The sequence below is a fragment of the Homarus americanus genome, unplaced genomic scaffold (genome assembly GCF_018991925.1).
Source record: "Homarus americanus isolate GMGI-L3 unplaced genomic scaffold, GMGI_Hamer_2.0 scaffold24140, whole genome shotgun sequence".
Lineage (NCBI taxonomy): Eukaryota > Metazoa > Arthropoda > Malacostraca > Decapoda > Nephropidae > Homarus > Homarus americanus.
Window position 1 is genome coordinate 40,001 of NW_024743367.1, and position 19,773 is coordinate 59,773.

General features: G+C 46.9%; 1 protein-coding gene across 1 annotated transcript in view; it reads left to right on the top strand.

The window, feature by feature from the left end:
- Nucleotides 1–19,773, top strand: part of LOC121877145 (FERM and PDZ domain-containing protein 4-like) — a gene marked incomplete at its 5' end in the record, with an annotated part of 87,217 nt that overhangs the window by 33,965 nt on the left and 33,479 nt on the right. The window contains 2 exon segments of the mRNA XM_042382765.1: nucleotides 4,391–4,426; nucleotides 11,593–11,697. Of these exon segments, the coding sequence (XP_042238699.1) occupies nucleotides 4,391–4,426; nucleotides 11,593–11,697 (141 nt within the window).

The window sequence follows — 19,773 nt, forward strand, 5'->3', positions numbered from 1 at the left end:
TACTTCAGTAACACACACACAGGTAAATAGTTAAAGAATTTGTTTATTGGCAGTTGGGGAGGGGAGGATTGGGGAGACTAGGGGAGGGTTGGGAGGATAAGAGGGTAGGGGAAGGTAGGGTTACGCTGGGGAGAGAGTGTAGGGGGAAGGGAAGGTAGGGTAGAAGAGGGTTGAGTAGGGGTAGTTTGGGGAGGGGAGAATAGGGGAAGAGGAGGGGAGAGGAGGCTTAGGAAAGGAAGTATTGTGGTATGTGGGTGGTTATAGTCAATATTCCACTGTTCTCATTCCTTTCACCCCCACCCCCCCACCATACAGGACACACAGACCATTCTCGTCACGTCGCCACTACATCACATGTGCTATGGCAACACGACCCGCTGCTATATGGCAACTTTTACCTTTTTTTTTTCTTCTACTTTTTTTGCTAAGAGAGGAAGTAGAGGAGTGTGGGGTGGGAGGTGGGAGGGAGGTGGGGTGGGGGGGTGGGAGGGGTAAGGGTGAGTGTGGGTGAGTGAGGGGTGGAGTTAGGGTGAGTGTGGGGGTGGGGGTTGTGGGTGAGTGTGGGGGGTGTAAGGGTCGTGTCGTGTGAAAGATGCCCATGAAGGCTTTATATTGATAGTGTAAATCGTGTCGTGTTGCTATCCGTATTACTGATTGTGTTATCGTCTAAATATAAACGAGTCGAGAGAGAGGGTGTAGGAGAGGTGTAGGAGAGGTGTAGGAGAGGTGTGAGAGGTTCTACACACCCTGAGACGTGTGTGTACTGAAGAAGGAAGGAAGGATAGTATCTTGGGTGGACTTTACCTGACGAAGTGTAGTTCTCCTCCTTCATGAGCCGGCGTATGTCAGTATGGTCTAGAGGTCCATTAGCCTGAGAGAGGATATAGCCCTTAACGATACTTCCTCCCCTTTCTGCTGTTGCCACTCCCTTACCACACACCTCCCCTTAGTCACACCCCTCCTTCTCCTCCCCCAAGCCTCTTCCCTCCCTCTCCTTCCCCAAGCCTCTCCCCTCTCTCTCTCCTCCCCAAGCCACATCCGCCCCTCTCTCTCCTCCCCAAGCCACATCCGCCTCTCTCTCTCCTCCCCAAGCCACATCCGCCCCTCTTCTTCCGCTTGAGGAAGTATGCGGGTTGGGGCGTGACTGGTGTTTACTGAGGGAGGCGCAGAAAGTTACATTGTGAGGATCGGGCGTCACCTACACCTCCCTCCCTCCCTCCCTCTGCCCTTCCCTTTCCCTCCCTTTCCCCTCCCCTCCCCCTTACCCCATCACTGTTAATCATGTCTCTCTCCTAATGGGGAGGAAGAAGGGTGGAAGTGGCTAAATAGATACAGCCTTCGACTTCTATCCCAGGGGTCGTTAGTTTGAGTCCGGGGCGCCTCTAGTCGACCCAGCTGTGTATTGGTACTTGAAGACGAGTTAATGCTGTGTTCTGGGGCTGTAGTCTGAGGCTGTGGTCTGAGGCTGTGTTCTGAGGCTGTGTTCTGAGGCTGTGTTCTGAGGCTGTGTTGGTCATTTTATTAAGTGTTATTTTAGTGTTTTGTTTTCCATACAATAGCTAATCATCACTACTATTTTGGCTAATTAGTTTTTGACACCTGGCAGCATTTACCTTGAGAGAGAGAGAGAGAGAGAGAGAGAGAGAGAGAGAGAGAGAGAGAGAGAGAGAGAGAGAGAGAGAGAGAGAGAGAGAGAGAGAGAGAGAGGTTCTAATATTGTTATCGTATATAGTATTGTGTTTTTTATTACAATACCTAACCTGACCTGACCTGACCTGACCATAGTTGAGAAGGGAGAGAGAGAGAGGTCAGTGTCCTTGTTACTACGCCACACCATTCCACGCTCCCTCCCTCTCTCATAAGACCTAAGGGTGGGGAGTAGCCCTTGAGGGAGCAGTAAGGGCAGCCCTGGACGGAAGAGGGGGCACCCAGGCTAATTTAAGGGCTCGTGGTGGTATGAAGGGGAGTCAGTGGTGGTTGTGGTGATGGTGGTAGTGGTGAGTTATGGTGGTGGTGATGGTGGTGGGTGGTGATACTGGTAGAAGTCAGGATGGTGTCAGACATCACTGGGCAGTAGTGAGGATGTAAATCAGGAAAGGGGGGGCGAGGAGGGGGAGGAGGTGTGTGGGGGAGGAGGGGGAGGTGGTGTGTGTGGTGGGGGGGAGGGAGAAATGTTCTAGGAAGAAGTGAGAGAGAAAATGAGGTGTGTGTCAGGGAGGGCAAGGGAGGAGAGAGAGGCAGGGGAGAGTATTTGTAGAGTTATGTTAACACTTTACACTTCTTGATCCTATTCTCCTTCCGCCTCCTCTAACCACACACTACCCACACCCCACCCCCCCTCCTCTCTCCTTCCTCCCTCTCAATCTCCCTTTCTTTCCTCCTATTCCTCCTACATGAGTAAACTAGACCATTTCTCAGATCTCTCTCTCTCTCTCTCTCTCTCTCTCTCTCTCTCTCTCTCTCTCTCTCTCTCTGTGTCGCGTGCGTGTTGGCGAGCGTCCTGAGTGTGGCGTGTGAGGTGTGGTGATGCGTGAGGTGTGGCGGTGTGTGGCTGGGATGAGTAGTGTGGTGTGTGAGGGAGGAGTGCCACAGTGCCAGCCCAGCAGCCCACGTGTGCCAGCTCGCCCCAATAGTCCTCCTCCTCCTGCTGGTTGTTGAAGGTCATAATCTCAACCTCACTCTCACCAATACCTTCGTCAGGTTAAGACTCAGGAGCCACAGATCTTGAGTGCCACGAAGGAGCCACTGAACTTGAGTGCCACGAAGGAGCCACAGATCTTGAGTGCCACGAAGGAGCCACAGATCTTGAGTGCCACGAAGGAGCCACTTGTAGAGGACCATTGAAGGGGATGTACTGGTTGTCTGTCTGTTGATGTGTTAGAGAGGTGAGGTGAAGTGACGTCCTGTGAAGTGAAGTGACGTCCTGTGAAGTGAAGTGACGTCCTGTGAAGTGACATCCTGTGAAGTGACATCCTGTGAAGTGAAGTGACGTCCTGTGAAGTGAAGTGACGTCCTGTGAAGTGAAGTGGCGTCATGTGAAGTGAACTGAAGTCCTCTGAAGTGAAGTGGCGTCATGTGAGGTGAACTGAGGTGAGGTGGTGGATGGTGTACCCGGTGTTGTGAGAGAATGTGAAGTGTTGCGTCAGGTGAGGCAGTAGTGAGGGAGACTCGTGCATGCAACACCTAGATATCGTCCCTGTTGCCGAGTGTTGCTAAGTGTTGCCGAGTGTTGCTGAGTGAGTGTTGCCCAGTGTTGCTAAGTGTTGCCGAGTGTTGCTGAGTGTTGCTAAGTGTTGCCGAGTGTTGCCGAGTGTTGCTAAGTGTTGCCAAGTGTTGCCGAGTATGTAACAGTTTAGTGAGTCATTATAAATATTTACGAGTTGTTCATTACACTTGGGAGCTAACACACCACACCTAACCCGGCCCTCACCTAACCCGGCCCTCACCTAACCAGGCCCTCACTAACCCGGCCCTCACCTAACCCGGAAAGAACACACTCGCTTAATATACAACTCTACTGTCACACTGTAGGCCGGTAGGAGGTGTGGGGGGAGCAGTGAGAGAGGGGAGGTGAGAGAAAAGGGGGAAGGGGGGCAGGAGAGAGGGGGTGTGGTGGGCCAAAAGGGAGGAGAATTCGCTAGTATTGATTAGGTGAAACTGCAGCCTTGATTGGTAATTAGTGTACACCTGATCTCTGGCAACTTTCCTCCCTACACGGTGATTGGATGGGCTCTAGGCCTCTGACGTCAGCCCTACAGGTAAGGGTCGAATCGGTGCGAAAGAAATTGAGATATTTAGAAAGTTATTGAAGTTTCACGTAATAATAATAATAATAATAAATTTCGTCTCTTTCGTAATTTTTCATTTATTTTTATTATTATTTTAAACGTTTTATTTATTATCGTCTCTTATTAACATCATCTTATTTATCGTTCGTTTTTATTATTTTCAATATTCTTAATTATTCTCATTATCGTCTTTTCTTTCGTGTCGACGTTTATTGGTTATTGTTTTGCCTTCTGTGTTGTTGTGTTATATCAAATGTTATCTCTCATCTGTTGTCTCTCATCTGTTATCTCTCACCTGTTATCTCTCACCCCTGTTGTCTCTCACCCCTGTTATCTCTGTTATCTCTCATCTCTCATCCCTGTCATCTCTCACCCCTGTTATCTCTCATCTCTCACCCCTGTTATCTCTCATCTCATCTCTCACCCCTGTTATCTCTCACCCCTGTTATCTCTCATCTCTCACCTGTTATTTCTCATCTCTCACCCCTGTTATCTCTCATCTCTCACCCCTGTTATCTCTCATCTCTCACCTGTTATCTCTCATCTGTTATCTCTCACCCCTGTTATCTCCGTTATCATTAATCTCTCGCCCCATCCTCCAGGTCTTCTCAACACACCTCTATGGCAAATCAGTGTTGGTATGTGAGTTTATATATATATCTTAATCTTCTTTATTAAATTATGTGCATATTTAGATGAACCGAAGATTAACCCCCACAGTTTGTTTCACCTTCAGATTAACCTAACCTGACCTGACCTAATGTACCCTAATCTGACCTGACCTTACCGATTGTAACCTAAAATATTGTACCCTAATCTGACCTGACCTTACCGAATGTAACCTAACCTAATGTACCCTAATCTGACCTGACCTCACCTGACCTAACCTAATGTACCCTAATCTGACCTGACCTCACCTGACCTAACCTAATGTACCCTAATCTGACCTGACCTTACCGAATGTAACCTAACCTAATGTACCCTAATCTGACCTGACCTGACCTGACCTGACCTTACTGAATGTAACCTAACCTAATGTACCCTGACCTGACCTCACCTGACCGAATGTAACCTAACCTAATGTACCCTAATCTGACCTGACCTCACCTGACCGAATGTAACCTAACGTACCCTAATTTGACCTGACCTCACCTGACCTAACCCCATCCCCTCCCCAGGTAACATTAAGGTGTTTGATCATCAGGTGAAATAAACTAAGGGGTGCTAATCTTCAGGTGATCTAATTAAACGCTTTCACCATTAACCAAACACTATAGTAAGCTTTGCACCGAGACTTTCAACCATAATGAGCTTTTAAGATATAAGCTTTTAAATAATAAGCTTTTAAATAATATGTAGTGAGGAAATATCAGCTTGAGTTATTTATTTTTTAAGTAATTTTAAGTAATTTTTTTGGCTTTCTGGCTTAAGAATTTTGTAGTGCATCAGGCAAGTGTCTTTAAGTAACCCTAAAGTGCCAGGCATGATTTAAGTAACCCTAAAGTGCCAGGCATGATTTAAGTAACCCTAAAGTGCCAGGCATGATTTAAGTAACCCTAAAGTGCCAGGCATGATTTAAGTAACCCTAAAGTGCCAGGCATGATTTAAGTAAACCTAAAGTGCCAGGCATGATTTAAGTAACCCTAAAGTGCCAGGCATGATTTAAGTAACCCTAAAGTGCCAGGCATGATTTAAGTAACCCTAAAGTGCCAGGCATGATTTAAGTAACCCTAAAGTGCCAGGCATGATTTAAGTAATATATAAGTGGCAATAGAATATATCATATAGATTTTTATAAGAATATTTGCTCTGATTCCCCTTATATAATCCAAGTGTGTAGTTCCTTAATTAATCCAGGTATCCGTTAATTAATCCAGGTATCCGTTAATTAATCCAGGTATATATATCTCTTAATCTAAGTTTATATTCCTTAATCCAGGTATATGTCCCTTAATCCAGGTATATATCCGTTAATTAATCCAGGTATTCGTTAATTAATCCAGGTATCCTTTAATTAATCCAGGTATCCTTTAATTAATCGGTGTAACTTAAGTAATCCTGAGTTTTTCTTCATTAAAGCATAGTATTTTTATCCATAGATTACTTATGCAATATATACCAAGCATACCTTAATATACCAAGCATACCGGTATACCATTTCAAATAGTGGGTGAAAACCGTTAAAAGACCGTTGGTGCCATCTGTAACCGTTAATAACCGTTAGTGGCCGTTAATGTTTGAATTTGAGTGCCACTTCATGATCGTTAGATGTGAGGCGCCAGGAGAGATGTGGGTGGCAGGGGCGATGGTGGTGGCGGGGTGATGGTGGGTCAGGGTGATGGTGGTGGCAGTTGGTGGTGGCAGGGGTGATGGTGGGTGGCAGATGGTGGGTGGCAGGGGTGATGGTGGGTGGCAGAACGTGGGTGGCAGGGGTGATGGTGGGTGGCAGGGGTGATGGTGGGTGGCAGGGGCGATGGTGGGTGGCAGATGGTGGGTGCAGGGGTGATGGTGGGTGACAGATGGTGGGTGAGGGTGATGGTGGGTGGCAGGGGTGATGGTGGGTGGCAGATGGTGGGTGGCAGGGGTGATGGTGGGTGGCAGATGGTGGGTGGCAGGGGTGATGGTGGGTGGCAGAACGTGGGTGGCAGGGGTGATGGTGGGTGGTAGATGGTGGGTGGCAGGGGTGATGGTGGGTGGCAGTGGTGATGGTGGGTGGCAGATGGTGGGTGGCAGGGGTGATGGTGGGGTGGCAGGGGTGATGGTGGGTGCAGGGGTGATGGTGGGTGGCAGATGGTGGGTGGCAGGGGTGATGGTGGGTGGCAGGGGTGATGGTAGGTGGCAGATGGTGGGTGGCAGGGGTGATGGTGGGTGTGGGGGTGATGGTGGGTGGCAGGGGTGATGGTGGGTGGCAGGGTGATGGTGGGTGGCAGGGGTGATGGTGGGTGGCAGGGGTGATGGTGGGTGGCAGATGGTGGTGGCAGGGGTGGCGATAGGTCGTACTCCCATCCTACACTGTCGCACCCAGAAGTCTTCTAAAGTTGGTATAATTACAGAAAGTTTTCAGGTAGTAATCGGACTCGGTGCTATTGTCTCTCTGACCCGGGGCGTGTGTGGGGGTGTGTCAGGGGGTGTGTGGGGATGTGCCGGGGTGTGCCAGGGGTGTGTGGGGATGTGCCGGGGGTGTGTCACGGGGGGACAGATGGAACACACACACATTGTACCCTTTCTTAACCCTTCAAATGACCTCTTCAACTCTTGTTTAATCAGGTCTCTCCCCTCCCTCCTCTTCCCCTCCTCCTCTCCCCTCCTCCTCCCCTCCTCCTCCCCCCTTTCCTCTGGTTCATTTCCGTCTCTTCCTAAATATTCCCCGAGAGGCCACAACCTCCTTCACCCCTGCTGTGTGCTCCCCGCCAGTGTTAGGGATTATTCCCCGCCAGAGTCCTAAGTCACACTCACGTTAAAACATCGTAAATTCCCCGTTGTCGTGTGTGTGTGTGTGTGTGCGTGTGCGTGTGTGTGTGTGTGTGTGTGTGTGTGTGTGTGTGTGTGTGTGTGTGTGTGTGTGTGTGTGTGTGTGTGTGTGCGTGCGTGCGTGCGTGCGTGCGTGCGTGCGTGCGTGCCGGAACCATCCATCTTGTCTCTAATATGCCTTCGTCTGCCAGGAGGTTGTGTGTACATACCTGTAGGGCGAACCTCTCCTCTCACTCACTCACTCTGGTGCTAAATTTAAGGTAGAGAGAGAGAGAGAGAGAGAGAGAGAGAGAGAGAGAGAGAGCTCTGCCTACAACCTGACACAGTGTTAAAAAGAGACACACTGACACACGCACACACACCACCCCTTCACTCCCCCTCAGGTCTTGACGGCAGGAAATACTTGTGTACTAAAACATGATCCGTGTTGTGGCGGCTGACGAAGGGAGAGTGACGCCCCTTGGCCTGGCGAGTTGTATGACCAAGTAGACGGGACCGCCCCATCCTGCCACCATCATTCGAGGGAGGGAGGGGTGAGGGCTGAGTATATTAAGGTAGGAGGGAGAGAAGGGGAAGTGAGGTCATACAAATCCTGATGAGGGATGTTTCTCTCGTAGCTAGGGGGCGTGATGGAGGCTGGGGGCGTGGCGGGGGCTGGGGGCGTGGCGGAGGCTGGGGAGGCGAGAATCAGTATCATGTCTGTCTGTCCTTTGTATCCCCTCAACTGTAACCTCTCCCCCCCACCCTAAGAGTAGTTCAAAGCGAAGTACCAGTGATAATGATTTGCGTTTAAGAGGAGTTGAAATCATATGATACGCCCGCCAGTACTGACCAGCTGCCATACTACATAACCCAAGACTTATAAACACCGTCACTATGTCATACGGTTCTGAGACGAAGTTAAATACAATAATAATTATCTCCGGGTTGTGTAAAATTGACAGTCTATAATTAATGAGGTTGTAAATAATAGAATTTGAAGATTAGGTCTATAATACAAGGCGAAGCTATAATTAGGCAGGTAGGTAGTGTTTGTCTCACCTGGCGTATGTGTTACCTGGGAGGAGTTTTAACACACTTGTGAGAGACTGTTATGATGAGTGTTGATGGATGGATGAGTGGGAGGGAGAGAGGGAAGGAGAGGTGTCTTGTTCTGCTTGTGGTGGTGGTAGTAGTGAGTGAGTGGTGAGTGAGGGTGGTGGTGGTAGTGGTGAGTGAGTGGTGGTAGTAGTGGTGGTGATGGAGGTGGTGTAGATAGTTGTAGTGATGATGTAGATGGTACAGGTGGTAGTAGTGGTGGTAGTACAAGTGGGTCATGGGTCACTTTTATTTACCATATCTCTGTACAATACCCTAATTAACCTGGAGGTCTTAGGGTTCACACCTGGTAACCTCGTGGACATTAGGTGATAACATACCAGCTCTCGAATGAGGACCTGAATGACCTACAGTGACCCAGGCTGACCTTTGACCCGCCTACCATTAGCTGGTCATTGGTGGGTCACACATGAGGGCTTTATTGGTGGGTGGGACCTAAACCTCCCTCACCTCCACCCACTCAACCCACCCCACTCAATCAACCCACCCCACCCACTCAACCCACCCCACCCAACCCACTCCACCCACTCAACCCACCCTACCAAACCCACCCTACCCAACCCACTCCGTATCCACCCACCCACCCACCTTTATGGCAGCCTCGGCAAATTGGGTGGCAAGAAATTGGTTGCGCCATTAAGCGTTATGTGGCGGAGTTACCCCACTGGGATGTGATTAGGGGGAAGAGTAGGGCGGGGTAGGAGGGAGTGTGGAGGAAGGGGAAGAGAAGGAGAGAGAAGGGAAGAGGAAGAGGAATAGCAGGAGGAAGGAATTAATCCCCTATGTGTGTGCGTTTATAAGAGTCTGTCCTCAAATTCTCTCAAGTATAAGAGAAAATGGAGTTTTAGGAGTAACTTAAATATATGGGATTCGAATATTACGCTTTGTTTACCACGATAGACAGACAGACAAGGATGTTTTTACTGATGGATTGATAGACATTGAGGAATATTTTGATCTTGTTAGTAGATAAATTCTCAGATATTACTCTCCTATAAGGCTGAGGTGTAAATAAATAGAAAATAAAAAAAAGTTCTGGTCAAGAGTTTCCGAAGCTTTCAGAGTGCATCAGGTTGACGTGTAATAAAAAAAAATGGCTATAAATGTTCGTAATATCATAACTTAGTCGTGAAAGTGTTTAAAAGTGTTGGAGTGCCTGACCTTGGTAATAATGAGAGAGAGAAGAGATATTTGACCTTTTTAGTCGTTCAAAACATTACATCTACAGCTCAGCTCTCGTGGTGAAGATCGTGTGTGCTGAAATTTACACTTTTACCAATAAACTTAATGGAGTTTCAGTTGATTATCCTGAAAAGGTTTAATTTGGTTACTTAAGCTGATTCATCTTCACAAAGGCTCAAATTTATGTTTTTGTCCAATGCAATTTTAATAAGTGTTTCAAGAATTAGTTTTTTTTATACAAATGTCCAAATTCAATCGGAAAAATTATAACTTGGTAAATAAACAAAACGTTTCTATGCAACAGGAAAAATGTCGATTACCGAAACCCTTTACAAAATTATTATTATTATTGGTTTCGAGGAAGTTATTTCCGTAAAGTAAAAAACTGTAGTTGTGATCAGTGGATGGTGGAGGAGCAGCGTGTGTCCCCAGGAGGTAGGAACCACCTGGGGGAGGCGCTGAAGTAGGAGGGGGTACATTTATTGTATTGGCCGATACCTTAGGTACAGGTACACACCCCAGGTGATTATTCTTCCGCTTACCTGTTGCCTGGTAGTAGGAACAGGTACTTGGATTGTGTATTTAAGGGTTTTTATCTTACTCTCAATTCAAAAAATAACCATACAAAGGTGATCGATGAATTTCAAAATGAACACTGTGACTCCTGTTGTCTCGGTAGGGTTGTCAAAATTCTTCGTCCGTTGTGTCATATTATTTCACACAAAATCGTAAAAAACACTCGCAAAGTTTAATTTATTTCACATACGTTTAATTTTTCATGCTCTCTCTCGTGTCAACACAGAATATTCAAGTCCCCCCCGTGATTGATAGAACCAGGACCATTTTCTCTAGATTCTCGTTTTCTTTCTTCGATAACTTTGATATTATGGGAGCTAAATCGTGTTTGGTTTTAATGAGGCAACATGACCTAACCAAAAAGACCCTTGGTTTGTAACATTGGGATTAGATAAACCTTGATTTGGTTAGATTAGACTATATACATTCAGTGATATATAACGGGACTCGTTCGTAGTATATTTCCTAACATTATAAGGCCTTGGTGTGGAGCCTCACCCCCTTGAAATTTACCAAAGAGGGGATACTCTCTCTCTCTCTCTCTCTCTCTCTCTCTCTCTCTCTCTCTCATGTGGGTAAAGTTATATGTGGATTGAATATTATGTGTGTGGATGGAGCAGTTATAAGTGTGGATAGTGTGGGTAGTGTGGATAAGGTTAATGGAAGTGGGGAGAAAGATGGCCGAGTCCTTATTGAAGAAGCGGACGATTTTATAAAGACTCCCTGAGGCACGATTACCCCCTGGGGAGAACTTGTGATAATATGGCTCCCCAGGGTGACTAGTGATGGGGAGGAGGGGTGGGGGGTGGGGATGGTAGATATTATGGAGATGGGGTGAAGGAGATAGATATTGCGGAGAGAAAGGTAGTACTAGAAGGGGAAAAAGAGCTTATTACCAGCTTAGTATAGTCACCGCAGGTTTAATTGAAGAAAACGTATAAAAGAAAACGATCCTCTCTCGAACTCTTTCAGGGGAGACTTAACGAATCTGGTTATTTATGTTCTGAAAAGTACCATGAACATTACTATACATTTATACATATATTATTGTTTGTAGCTGATGCCGCGTATGAATAACCTTCTGTTAATAATGTCAAGCTTATTATATGACATGTATGACAAGTAATACATTAATGAATAAGCTTATTGTACGTATTATGCATTTTATTAATTTTTTCTGACATGTTGCGAATATAGACAAGCTTAATACTCTTGTCATTGTGTTTGTCATATGCTTATTAATTTAACAGCTTATTACATGTAGTACTATGCATTAAGCTTTCATTATTTATTATCATGTATATTTATTCCATATATTACTGTGCACTAAGCTTTATATATGTATTTATATGTATTACCATGAACAGTTATTAATATCATTACATTAAGCTTCATATATCATTAAGCTTCGTATATCACTAAGCTTAATATACCAGGGTGCAGTCGTCATCAAGTTAACCGAGTGTTGTGTTTACAGCCGGAAGCCTTGTGTGAGATCGAGCAGGCCACAGGGGTGAGAGTTAGCCGGGAAGACGAGTTATCTTACCGTGTGGAGATATCGCTCAAGGACCCCGATAAAGAGGTGAGTAAAGCACTGTCTTGACTGTTGGTTTTTTTTTTTTGGTGTTAGGGATGTGTTGTTGGTAGGTGTGTTGGGTGGGAGGGGTGTGTTGGTGGGAGGGGTGTGTTGGTGGGAGGGGTGTGTTGTTGGGAGGGGTGTGTTGGTGGGAGGGGTGTGTTGGTGGGAGGGGTGTGTTGTTGGGAGGGGTGTGTTGGTGGGAGGGGTGTGTTGGTGATAGGGCTGTGTTGGTGATAGGGGTGTGTTGGTGGTAGGGGTGTGTTGGTGATAGGGCTGTGTTGTTGGTGGTAGGGATGTGTTGTTGGTGATAGGGATGTGTTGGTGGTGATAGGGAGGTGATGGGGAGGTGGTTTTGGTGATAGGGAGGAAGGGAGTGGGTGTGTGTGTGTAGAGAGAGAGAGAGAGAGTACTGTATTTTATATTTTGCCTCTCTTTCTCTCTCTCTCAAAAGTTTCCCTCCCCTTTTCATATAATCCTTCTCCCTCTCACTTCCCACTCTCCCTCCTCTCACATTAGCCCCAGGGAGAGAGAGAGTGAGTGTTGGTTGGGTCACTATCTTCACAAAGGCTTGACCACTTACCTATCCTTCTCTCCCTCGTTCACCACCCCTCTTCCTCCTCTTCTTCCTCCTCTTCTTCCTCCTCTTCTTCCTTTTTTTTTTTTGGTGTTAGGGATGTGTTGTGGGGGGTGTGTTGGTGGTAGGGATGTGTTGTTGTTGTTGGTAGGGGTGTGTGTTGGTGGGAGGGTGTGTTGGTGGTAGGATGTGTTGGTGGGAGGGGTGTGTTGGTGGGAGGGGTGTGTTGTTGGGAGGGGTGTGTTGGTGGGAGGGGTGTGTTGGTGGGAGGGGTGTGTTGTTGGGAGGGGTGTGTTGGTGGGAGGGGTGTGTTGGTGATAGGGCTGTGTTGGTGATAGGGGTGTGTTGGTGGTAGGGGTGTGTTGGTGATAGGGCTGTGTTGTTGGTGGTAGGGATGTGTTGTTGGTGATAGGGATGTGTTGGTGGTGATAGGGAGGTGATGGGGAGGTGGTTTTGGTGATAGGGAGGAAGGGAGTGGGTGTGTGTGTGTAGAGAGAGAGAGAGAGAGTACTGTATTTTATATTTTGCCTCTCTTTCTCTCTCTCTCAAAAGTTTCCCTCCCCTTTTCATATAATCCTTCTCCCTCTCACTTCCCACTCTCCCTCCTCTCACATTAGCCCCAGGGAGAGAGAGAGTGAGTGTTGGTTGGGTCACTATCTTCACAAAGGCTTGACCACTTACCTATCCTTCTCTCCCTCGTTCACCACCCCTCTTCCTCCTCTTCTTCCTCCTCTTCTTCCTCCTCTTCTTCCTCCTCCTCCTCCTCCTTTTATCGTCTATTATTATTTCTGGCCACAACTTAACTGTTTGTCTACCTTTGCCTCCAGGATTAATCAGTAATTACCTGCATCACAAATCACTATTAACACTAATGGCCAGTGATTAGTTTTTTTTTAAGTTCCTATGTTGTGAAAATTGGTTAAAATTAATTGTGAACTTATTAGCCAAACAAAATATATATATATAAAGTTCCATTAGACGATTTTTTTTTATTAGCCACCAAAAATAATTTGCCGTAAAAAAGATAATTTACCGTCTCAAAATAATTTACCGTCACAGTTAATTATTTACCGTCACCCCAAAAAATTACCGTCATAAAAAAATAAATTACCGTCACCAATAAAACTTTACCGTCACTAAAATTAATTATTTACCGTTACACAAACTACAAAACGACCTAGTTTGCTATTAAAGAAGACGACAAGATTAACAGAGAAACTAGGCCCCTTTGAACCCTTAATTATACCTTCTAAATTACCTTCAGGATTAATTAAGAGACTTACGAACTACAGTAGGTCAATATTTACTTATTTCCTTCAGGTCATTACGTATTGCGATAATCAATAGAGGATAAGGGGGGCTTATTTCCCTCTTCCCTCCTTTATCTCCCCTCCTTTTCCCTTTCTCCCCTTCCCCCTTTCTCCCCCTTCCCCTCCCCTTCTCCACCCCGGTTATAACGAACATGGAGACGGTAACAAGGTGACCTGACTGATAGCTGCTGATAATTACACTGGCAGCGGACCTAATTTAAAAGGATATTGAGAATTATTGATTTGCTGGACTGGTTGGGGGTTGGTAGGGGTGTAGGGAGAGGTAGGGGGTGGTGGGGGTTGGTAGGGGTGTAGGGAGAGGTAGGGGGTGGTGGGGGTTGGTAGGGGTGTAGGGAGAGGTAGGGGTGGTGAAGGAGATGAACAGGTGAGGGAGCGTCGACCAATCAGTTGCTGTGTGTTTTTTCATCTCCCGTCGTCGACCAATCAGGGTTTTTTATAACTCATGACGTCATTTGTTTCCCCAACACTTGACCAGTCAGAAGTGTTTGTAGTAATGATGTCACTGGAGTATCGCGTTTAACCAATCAGATGTACACAATTCATGACGTCACAATGTTTTTGACCAATCAAAGAGTTTCTTTTATTTTAAACCTTTCCCCCACCTGTACCTCCTCACCTGTTCCTCCCCACCTGCCTCTCCCCACCTGCACCTCCCAGCGTGTTCCTCCCCACCTGCCTCTCCCCACCTGCACCTCCCAGCGTGTTCCTCCCCACCTGCCTCTCCCAACCTGCCTCTCCTCACCTGCCTCTCCTCTCCTGCACCTCCCCACCTGCACCTCCCCACTCTGCCACGTGTATGGTTGGTGGTCACAGCTCAGGTGACCTAATTAAGCTTGTCCCTTCCCTTTAAACTCACACAGGTAAGACTTAAATTACCTTTGTGTTTATAAGACCAGAGGGGCCGTGTGTGTGTGTGTGTGTGTGCGTGTGCGTGCGTGCGCTTGTGTGCGTGTGTGTGTGTGTGCGTACTCACTCTCTCACCTTTCACCTTCTCTAGTTCTCCTTCTCTCAATCTATTCCTCTTCCATTCTTCTCTCGTCTCTCATTCCCCTCTTTCCTCTTCACTTCCCTTCTTTAATCTTTCTGTTCACTCACCCCCTGAAGGCTTTGATGTACATTATTCTGTCAGGGGGGTGAGATGAGGGACGCGATCGCCCCTTCCCCCCCTCCCTCCTCCCCCTTCCCTCCCCCCTCCTACCTTACCCGGCGACTGTGGAGGGAAAGAGAGGAGATCAAAGAGCATAGAAAGACAGTTAATTCCTTTTTGAACTGTGAAACACAATACAAAAAAATAAATAAACAAAATGAACACTGAGACTCTACCTTAACTAGATACCTTCACTTAGCACCACCAGTTAGGAGACAAAATTAACACTGAGACTCTACCTTAACTAGATACCTTCACTTAGCACCACCAGTTAGGAGACCAAATTAACACTGAGACTCTACCTTAACTAGATACCTTCACTTAGCACCACCAGTTAGGAGACCAAATTAACACTGACACTCTACCTTAACTAGATACCTTAACTTAGCACCACCAGTTAGGAGACAAATTAACACTGAGACTTACCTAACTAGATACCTTACTTAGCACCAGTAGAGACAAATTAACACTGAGACTCTACCTTAACTAGATACCTTAACTTAGCACCACCAGTTAGGAGACCAAATTAACACTGACACTCTACCTTAACTAGATACCTTAACTTAGCACCACCAGTTAGGAGACCAAATTAACACTGAGACTCTACCTTAACTAGATACCTTCACTTAGCACCACCAGTTAGGAGACCAAATTAACACTGAGACTCTACCTTAACTAGATACCTTCACTTAGCACCACCAGTTAGGAGACCAAATTAACACTGAGACTCTACCTTAACTAGATACCTTAACTTAGCACCACCAGTTAGGAGACTAAATTAACACTGAGACTCTACCTTAACTAGATACCTTCACTTAGCACCACCAGTTAGGAGACCAAATTAACACTGAGACTCTACCTTAACTAGATACCTTCACTTAGCACCACCAGTTAGGAGACTAGATTAACACTGAGACTCTACCTTAACTAGATACCTTAACTTAGCACCACCAGTTAGGAGACCAAATTAACCTAGGAAACTTTAGGGAATGATTTGCTTTGTTAAGTATGGGTGTGTGTGATAAGGTGTAGGTATCTAGTTAAGGTAGAGTGTTAATTTTGTCTCCTAACGGGTGTTAAGTGAAGGTATCGAGTTAAGGTAGAGTGTCAGTGTTAATTTTGTGCCATTCTATCATAAATCTAACTCTTAGAAGCAATTTACATCTAATTTACATATTTACCTTGAAAACCGCAGCTAATTTACATATTTACCTTAGAAACCGCAGCTAATTTACATATTTACCTTAGAAACCGCAGCTAATTTACATATTTCCCTTAGAAACCGCATCAAACCGCATCTAATTTACATATTTACCTTAAAAATCGCAGCTAATTTACATATTTACCTTAGAAACCGCATCAAACCGCATCTAATCTGCATATTTACCTTAACCGCAGCTAATTTGCATATACCTGGATTAAACGCAGGGTAATTTGCCTACACCTAAACATGAACGTATCTGAGTTTGGTCATCAACCTGGCTTTGGTGTGGAGGAGCTGGCGTGTGGGAGGCGAGGCGTCTCCACTGGTTAAATATTAGTATGGTCTTTGGTTGACCTGGTTTATCTGGTTGACCTGGTTGAGAAGAGCGAGATCTAAGCTGACCTAAGTTTGAAAGCGGACCAGACATTTATTTTAGGTCAGGGTTTATTTCTGAGTTTAATATAATAATAATAATGAACCGGAAGTGTGTGTGTGTGTGGGTGGGGGGAGTATTGTCACATCCTAGCAAGAGATATCCTTCCCCACACATCCTAGCAAGAGATATCCTTCCCCACACATCCTAGCAACAGAAACCTCTCCCTCACATCCTAGCAAGAGATATCCTTCCCCCACACATCCTGGCTCTCTCTCTTTCAGGTGTATTTTAACCCTCAAAGGATATTGGAATCCTAATCCTACGAGAACTAGCAGCTAATAGTGTTTTGTGTTGGAGATTCTTATTATTTATTGAATACTGTAGTTACTGTTTGATTGGGTCGTGTAGGATGTGTGTGGATGGGTTTAATATGTAGTGTGGGTTGTGGGGGGTGGTGGTGTGGGTTGTGGGGGTGGTGGTGGAGTGTGGGTGGTGGTGGTGTGGGTTGTGGGGGGTAGTAGTGGAGTGGTGGGTGATGTGAAGGTGTGGGGTTGTAGAGGGTGGTGGTGGGGTTGTGGTGGTGGGGAGTGTGGGTGGTGGTGATGGTGGGGAGTGTGGGCTGGTAGGTGGTGGTGGTGTGGGTTGTGGTGGTGTGGGGGGGTGGTGGTGGTGGTATGGGTTGTGGGGTGGTGGTGTTGTGGGTTGGTAGTAGTGAAATGTGGGGGGTCAGGTGTATTTGTGGGGGGGTAGTTGTTGTGTGTGGTTAGGGGTGGTGGTTAGGGGTGGTGGTTAGGGGTGGCGAGGCGTGGAAATGGGGAGGCGTGGAGTGGCAAGGCGTGGAAATAGGGAGGCGTGCCGCAACAACACCGCGTTGGTCAATTTCCTGTCACACCGTTTAGCTGGAGGCGACAACAACAACAACAACAACAACAACAACAACATCATGTAGCGTGAGATTACAACTAAAACAGAATTATATCATGGCACAACAACAACTACAACAAATAACATGAACCAACAACAACTACAATAACGACAATAACAAATAGTGAGGTAAAAAGTTTTATGCCAATTACAATGTTGTTAAATGTTCAGTTACCGTGTGTGTGTGTGTGTGTGTGTGTGTGTGTCACTTAATATTCTAGTGTTGTATTGGTGGACGATGCTACCACCAGAGAGAGAGAGAGAGAGAGAGAGAGAGAGAGAGAGAGAGAGAGAGAGAGATCTTAGTAAAGTGAACCCATTGGATTAAAGTTGGCTTGCCAGAGAGAAAGACAGACTGTATGTGTGTGTGTCTTTCTCCGTGTCTGTCTGTCTGTCTGCCTATCTGTCTGTCTGTCCGTGTCTGTCTGTCTGTCTGTCTGTGTGTGTCTGTGTGTAATGACGCTGTCCTCTTATTAAACGAAACATCATTCCCACATCGCCAATAAGCTGAAAACCTAACATGATTTGAACCCCTGAAACGAACCAGTAACGAACCCTTAAAACGAACCGATAATGAACCCCTGAATCGGCTCGAGAGATTGTCAGGATATTCTATGTTAAATTATCTCATATTAGGTAGGAGGGATGTGGCTAGGAGGGATGTGGCTAGGAGGGATGTGGTTAGGAGGGATGTGGTTAAGAGGGATGTGGTTAAGAGGGATGTGGTTAAGAGGGATGTGGTTAGGAGGGATGTGGTTAGGAGGGATGTGGTTAGGAGAGATGTGGTGAAGAGGATGTGGCTAGGAGGATGTGGCTGGAGGGATGTGGTTGGAGGGATGTGGTAGGAGGGATGGTTGTTGTGAAGGGAAGGGGACAAAGTAGACTCCTCTTCTCTCCTTCTATTGGGAAGCGAAGAGGAATATCAATAACCAAGGAAGGGAGAGGGAGAAGAAGAAGGAAGAGAGGGAAGAGAGGGGAGAAAAAGAGAGGTGAGGGTGTATAAAGGGTGTGGGATGGTTGAGACTGTTCTGCTAAGTGTAGGAGTAAGGTGTTTCCCCCACCCCCAACCCCCAACGTCTGTTTTCCCTCATTCTCCCTCCTCCGTTTCCCTCTCCTTCCCTCCTTCCTCCCTCCTCTCCTTCATTCCCACTCACTGCCTCCCATTTACTCGTCTCCCTCTCTCCCAGACACCCTCTTCCTCACCCACTCACCTCACTCCACCCTCCCCACTCCACCCCACCCGACTCCCACCCCACCCTCCCCCACTCCACCCAACTCCACTCCCTCTCACCCCTCCCTCTACCTAGCGTGGGTTTGAGATTTTGACCCAAACCAAATCATGTCACCACCAACACAACACCTGGGCCAACGAGACCCTCCACACCTGACCTAACCAAACCATAACCAAACCATAACCAAACCATACCAAACCGTAACCAAACCAAACCCTAACCAAACCAAACCTAACCTAATCTAACCATAACCAAACCGTAACCAAACCCAACCCTAACCAAACCATAACCTAACCTAATCTAACCATAACCAAACCAAACCCTAACCAAATCTAACCAAACCTAACCAAACCAAACCAAACCAAACCATGGAAATTTTATACGATGATAAATTCAGGAATGACCATTGATTTCTGAAATGATTATGCAAATTAGGGGGAGGAGGGGTGGGGACAGGGTGAAGGAAGGGGAGGTAAGACTACAACAAACTCTCCGGCTGAATGATGGGATAAACACAACGAGCCTATAGATTAGTTAATTATGGAAATATTTAACTAGCTGGGGTGATAGGGAGGGGTGAAGCTGGGAGTGATAGGGAGGGGTGGCTGGGAGTGATAGGGAGGGTGAAGCTGGGAGTGATAGGAATGAAGCTGGGGTGATAGGGAAGGGGAGGTGAAGCTGGGAGTGATAGGGAGGGGTGGAAGCTGGGAGTGATAGGGAGGGAGGTGAGCTGGGAGTGATAGGGAGGGGTGAAGCTGGGAGTGATAGGGAGGGGGTGAAGCTGGGAGTGATAGGGAGGGGGTGAAGCTGGGGATGATAGGGAGGGGTGAAGCTGGGAGTGATAGGGAGGGGTGAAGCTGGGAGTGATAGGGAGGGGTGAAGCTGGAGTAATAGGGAGGGGGGTGAAGCTGGGGTGATAGGGAGGGGGTGGCTGGGGTGATAGGGAGGGGGTGAAGCTGGGAGTGAATAGGGAGGGGTGAAGCTGGGGTGATAGGGAGGGGGTGAAGCTGGGGTGATAGGGGAGGGTGAAGCTGGGAGTGATAGGGAGGGGGTGAAGCTGGGAGTGATAGGAGGGGGTGAAGCTGGGAGTGATAGGGAGGGGGGTGAAGCTGGGGTGATAGAGGGAGGGGTTTAGTGGGGTTTGGTACTGTGGTAGGTTAGGTTAGTGTTGTTATAGTGTTCAGTAGTAGGGTAGGGGTGGGGCAGGGGTAGGGGGTGAGGCAGGGGTAGGAGTGAGGCAGGGTAGGAGTGAGGCAGGGTAGGGGTGAGGATCCTTACAGGTGGGCAGGAA